At 50.9% G+C, this 6,038-nt stretch overlaps 1 protein-coding gene across 1 annotated transcript; it reads left to right on the forward strand.

Annotated features, from left to right (window-relative positions):
• The first annotated feature begins 1,118 nt into the window (after positions 1-1,118).
• LOC109874195 (claudin-4) lies at positions 1,119-2,897 on the forward strand. Its single transcript, XM_031808915.1, has one exon. The coding sequence runs from the start codon at positions 1,464-1,466 to the stop codon at positions 2,109-2,111; it is 648 nt and encodes a 215-aa protein (XP_031664775.1). The 5' UTR covers positions 1,119-1,463; the 3' UTR covers positions 2,112-2,897.
• The last annotated feature ends 3,141 nt before the right edge of the window (positions 2,898-6,038 follow it).

Here is a 6,038-nt window from a genome sequence, read left to right on the forward strand (position 1 = left end):
TGACCAAGAAGGAGAGTGATAGAGTGCTGCATCAGATGACCTGGCCTCCACAGTCACCTGACCTCAACCCAATTGAGATGGTTAGGGATGAGTTAGACAGCAGAGCGAAGGAAAAGCAGCCAAGTGCTCAGCATATGTGAGGACTCCTTCACCACTGTTGGAAAAGCATTCCAGGTGAAACTGGTTGAGAGAATGCCAAACGTGTGCAAAGCTGTCATCAAGGCAATGTTTGGCTACTTTGAAGAATCTAAAATATAACATATATTTTGATGTATTTAACACTTTTTTGGTTACTACATGATTCCATATGTGTTATTTCACAGTTTTGATGTCTTCAGTATTATTCAACAATATTGAAAATGTCAGAGAGACAGGCAGCAAGGTTTTTTCAAATCTCTGTTGAAAACCAAATGCTTGTCTAAAAGAAAGTGGAAATCATGTCTAGATGCTTTTTTACATTGGAGATCCATTTTTCGAATCGCCTGGCTCTGGCTGGGCTGATGAGACAGAATGCACCGTGAAATTGAACAGTAAATAGGCATTTCAATGTCATAGCTTTAGCCAGTGGTAACTTGTGAATTATAAACCAGGTAGTTTGGGTCCTGGATGCTGATTGGCTGGAAGCTGTGGAATATCAGACAATATAGTATGAGTATGACACAAAATTACTTGTTTACTGTCCTCACGCTGGTAACCAGTTTATAATAGCAATAAGGCCCCTCAGGTGTTTGTGGTATATGGCCAATATACCACGGCTAAGGGCTGTATCTAGGTACACACACTATGGTTTGCATATATTGTATAACAACGAATTAAATCCGTTTTCTCCTAATCTATATAATGTCTATTATCATAAATAGTTGACCATTTCTGTTTCTGGTCTTCTGACCTCACATCATTGTTATTTTTTCTTTCTTCCTCAGGATCAATTCCAGGAAGACAGTTAACCTGTTGTGTTCCTTTTTGTGTTACTGCCATGCACACACTCTCTCTCTCTCTCTCTGTCTCGCTCTCTCTCTCTCTCTCTCTCTCTCTCTCTGTCTCTCTCTCTCTCTCTCTCTCTCTCTCTCTCTCCTCATTGAACTCTTTTGTCTCTCCGCATCCGAATTCTGCCTACTCATTGGCTGATGCGGAGATGCGCTTGTCACTGGTTGGCTCAAAGTTTATCCGCTTTGTTTTGACATATGTGTGCAACTGTCACACTGGACGTTAGCGTGCGAATAACGGTCCCATAAATGACAAAGGCTGCACCCCCTTCTGGCACAGAGTGGATTCAGACCTGCTAGAGAGCCTATATATCTTATTAAACAGGTTCTTCTCCTAGCCTCTCTTTGATCATCTATTACAAGCCTAACATTTCTAGAGCGAATAGGAGAAAGAGATTCTTCTGATACTCGAGTGGATATTAAATTACATTTGTGTTCACTCTCCTCTCTCTGTTTTAAAGAAGAAAAAGGCTCACCATGCTCTCTGCGTGTCTGGAGGTCCTTGGGATGGGGTTGTGCCTACTGGGCTCGCTCCTGGTCATGGTCGCGTGCGGGCTGCCCATGTGGAAGGTGACGGCGTTCATCGATATGAATATCGTGGTTGCGCAGACCATCTGGGACGGGCTCTGGATGTCGTGCGTGGTGCAGAGCACGGGTCAGATGCAGTGCAAAATGCACGACTCGATGCTTGCGCTCAGCCAGGACCTGCAGACGGCGCGCGCCCTCACGGTGATATCGGCGGTGCTGGGGGTGGCGGGGCTGGTGGTGACCATCGCTGGAGCACAGTGCACCAACTGCATCAAGACCGAATCGGTGAAAGCCAAAGTGGTGAACGCAGGTGGGGTGGTCTACATCATCAGCGGTCTATTGGTGCTGGTTCCTCTCTGTTGGATGGCCAATAACATCATAGTAGACTTCTACAACCCAGATGTGTCTTCGTCCAAGAAGAGGGAGATAGGAGCAGCCATCTACATTGGCTGGGCGGCCACAGCCCTGCTCCTTCTGGGGGGAACCCTGCTGTGCTGCTCCTGTCCCCAGGGAGCCAAGAGCACCTACCCCATCAAATATGCCCCCACCAAGACCATCTCGGCCAATGGAGACTTCGACAAGAAACATTATGTGTAGGTGAGGAGAGGAGAGTTTTACTCACATCAAAACTTGGCACAGGACCTGGACGGACAAGTTGTCTACTTAGCCTACTGTTTGATGCCCATTGCGTATGTTATCTTTATTGTGTTTCTCTAGAAGGGAAGCTTCGATAAGGGACATTATGTGTAGGCGAGATGATATCAGGATCCTTTTTTTCCCTCCTTTGCTTTGATTGGCATGGCGACTTCACCAAAATGTATTTTTTCTGTGTTGTAGGCTACAACCTTGTTTAGGGGTCTGGCCATGGGTTCATGGGTCTGATGAACAGAAAAGGAAAATTTCAATTTTTTGCCAAAGGAATGGAACCCTATAGCGCCGAGATCGTAGCTCAAGACTGACCAAGAAGTTGAAAAACTTGTTGTGTAGTCTATCTATTGCGTAACATTTTCAAGACTTAAATCTTGTATTTGCATATGATTATCTTACATCAGGTATTATATAGGCTTTCTGTACAAATGTTCATGTTCATGTTGTTATCGTTTGACACTAGTCTATTGTCTCGCCAGAGTCTGCTGTCACGGTCTGAATAAAGCTCATTGTTCTCCACTGGCTTTACTGTGTCTGCTTGGAAGTTTTAAATAACTAGTGAATGCTACTCAGACAAATGTTCACTCATACCATGATCAAAGGAGCTTATTTGCGTTTGGATGCTGTTGTATTTTACTGCATGGCTGAGTGTGTATCTATCTTTTGTCCTAGCCCTCTTTAAAGTACTGGGCAATTGTTGTTCTTTAATAAAGAAGGAAATCCCAATTCACAATCTCCCTTGTGTTTCTGTGTAGTAGTATTATTGTGCATTAGGCTACTTTTGTTATAATATTATGACTGAATATCTTTATCAAGTAAAGTTCACAATACATTTTCAGTTGAACTACTGAAGTTTCTCTACATTGACCTTTTACCACACACACACACACACACACACACACACACACACACACACACACACACACACACACACACACACACACACACACACACACACACCAAAGCTTTACACAAACACAGAGGGAATGTGTGTAATCCTAACCACAGCCAATTCAGCACACACCAGCTATCACCATCTGGTTCACAATGACATAAACAAGCACTGATGGATGAATGTGACTCAAAGTGACTGAATGTAAAAACACAAGCTAATGACAGTTGACGGTTCACAAAAAAACGCTTTGGCCCAAAAATGTGTCGTATTTATTTGGAGAGCAGCGTGTGTGAGTCTAACAGAAAGGGAGAACTACAGTAGGCCTACAGGACTGTTCTCTGAACACAGTACAGCAAATCTCAAATGACACTGTGCGGGTTTTCGCTCCTCCCTTGTAATTGATTAGGAACTCCCCTCTCCTGGTTGTCTAGGTGTTAATTGGACACAAATTGAAAGCAAACAATAAAAACCATTAGACATTCTACCCTCTGAGAATTGAGATTGACACCCCCTGGTATAGTGACTAGGGGGTATTAGCTAGGAAGGGAGGGGCAGAGGGTGGAATTGGGATTGGGTGTGTGCCTCTACTGAAGCTGCCTGTGTCGGAAGGTCAGAGGTTAGGGTGGTGTCTTATCTGGTGTCGTTTCCAGTCGCTATCTTGGGAGAACCACTTCCCGCACACAGAGATGGAGCCGGAGAAGAAGGCTGACGTTTTACATGTCCCTAACTGTTTGTTTCTTCATATTGTTTGTACTTATTTTGTACCTAATGTTGCTGCTACTGTCTCTTATAACCAAAAAGATCTTCAGGACATCATAACTGCGATTACTCACCATGAACTGGCAGAATCATTTTTTTCCTTTAAAGAGTCAGACGAGCCCGATGTGAATGATATACTGCTTCCCCGGGAACAGGCCCAGATCCCCATCATTTGCGTGAAGACAAGGCAGAGAAAAAGGGTCCGGAGGTCGGGGTGCCTTCTGAGAATTCGTAGGCAATCAAACAAACCACCACCGCCTTCCATTCTGCTAGCAAACGTGCTGTCTTTGGAAAACAAAATTGATGACCTACGCCGGAAGATTAACGTCTTCGATATAGGGGGCGCTCTTTTAATTTTTTGATAAAACAACGTTCCCGTTTTAAACAATATATTTTGTCACGAAAAGATGCTCGACTATGTATATAATTGACAGCTTTGGAAAGAAAACACTTTCCCCACCGTAGCCCCACCGTAGCCTCTCCCCTGCCTGAGAGGTGTAGCCCCCTCTCCCCACCGTAGCCTCTCCCCTGCCTGAGAGGTGCAGCCCCCTCTCCCCACCGTAGCCTCTCCCCTGCCTGAGAGGTGTAGCCCCTCTCCCCACCGTAGCCTCTCCCCTGCCTGAGAGGTGTAGCCCCCTCTCCCCACCGTAGCCTCTCCCCTGCCTGAGAGGTGTAGCCCCCTCTCCCCACCGTAGCCTCTCCCCTGCCTGAGAGGTGTAGCCCCCTCTCCCCACCGTAGCCTCTCCCCTGCCTGAGAGGTGCAGCCCCCTCTCCCCACCGTAGCCTCTCCCCTGCCTGAGAGGTGCAGCCCCCTCTCCCCACCGTAGCCTCTCCCCTGCCTGAGAGGTGCAGCCCCCTCTCCCCACCGTAGCCTCTCCCCTGCCTGAGAGGTGTAGCCCACTCTCCCCACCGTAGCCTCTCCCCTGCCTGAGAGGTGTAGCCCCCTCTCCCCACCGTAGCCTCTCCCCTGCCTGAGAGGTGTAGCCCCCTCTCCCCACCGTAGCCTCTCCCCTGCCTGAGAGGTGTAGCCCCCTCTCCCCACCGTAGCCTCTCCCCTGCCTGAGAGGTGTAGCCCCTCTCCCCACCGTAGCCTCTCCCCTGCCTGAGAGGTGTAGCCCCCTCTCCCCACCGTAGCCTCTCCCCTGCCTGAGAGGTGTAGCCCCTCTCCCCACCGTAGCCTCTCCCCTGCCTGAGAGGTGTAGCCCCTCTCCCCACCGTAGCCTCTCCCCTGCCTGAGAGGTGTAGCCCCCTCTCCCCACCGTAGCCTCTCCCCTGCCTGAGAGGTGTAGCCCCTCTCCCCACCGTAGCCTCTCCCCTGCCTGAGAGGTGTAGCCCCCTCTCCCCACCGTAGCCTCTCCCCTGCCTGAGAGGTGTAGCCCCTCTCCCCACCGTAGCCTCTCCCCTGCCTGAGAGGTGTAGCCCCTCTCCCCACCGTAGCCTCTCCCCTGCCTGAGAGGTGTAGCCCCCTCTCCCCACCGTAGCCTCTCCCCTGCCTGAGAGGTGTAGCCCCTCTCCCCACCGTAGCCTCTCCCCTGCCTGAGAGGTGTAGCCCCTCTCCCCACCGTAGCCTCTCCCATGCCTGAGAGGTGTAGCCCCTCTCCCCACCGTAGCCTCTCCCCTGCCTGAGAGGTGTAGCCCCCTCTCCCCACCGTAGCCTCTCCCCTGCCTGAAAGGTGTAGCCCCTCTCCCCACCGTAGCCTCTCCCCTGCCTGAGAGGTGTAGCCCCTCTCCCCACCGTAGCTTCTCCCCTGCCTGAGAGGTGTAGCCCCCTCTCCCCACTGTAGCCTCTCCCCTGCCTGAGAGGTGTAGCCCCCTCTCCCCACCGTAGCCTCTCCCCTGCCTGAGAGGTGTAGCCCCTCTCCCCACCGTAGCCTCTCCCCTGCCTGAGAGGTGTAGCCCCCTCTCCCCACCGTAGCCTCTCTCCTGCCTGAGAGGTGTAGCCCCCTCTCCCCACCATAGCCTCTCCCCTGCCTGAGAGGTGTAGCCCCCTCTCCCCACCGTAGCCTCTCCCCTGCCTGAGAGGTGTAGCCCCTCTCCCCACCGTAGCCTCTCCCCTGCCTGAGAGGTGTAGCCCCCTCTCCCCACCGTAGCCTCTCCCCTGCCTGAGAGGTGTAGCCCCCTCTCCCCACCGTAGCCTCTCCCCTGCCTGAGAGGTGTAGCCCCCTCTCCCCACCGTAGCCTCTCCCCTGCCTGAGAGGTGTAGCCCCCTCTCCCCACCGTAG

The sequence above is a fragment of the Oncorhynchus kisutch genome, linkage group LG29, assembly GCF_002021735.2.
Source record: "Oncorhynchus kisutch isolate 150728-3 linkage group LG29, Okis_V2, whole genome shotgun sequence".
Taxonomy (NCBI): Eukaryota; Metazoa; Chordata; class Actinopteri; order Salmoniformes; family Salmonidae; genus Oncorhynchus; species Oncorhynchus kisutch.

Bases quoted from the DNA above. Each gene is read 5' to 3' on its own strand.
- LOC109874195 (XM_031808915.1), top strand. From the start codon at position 1,464: ATGCTCTCTGCGTGTCTGGAGGTCCTTGGGATGGGGTTGTGCCTACTG.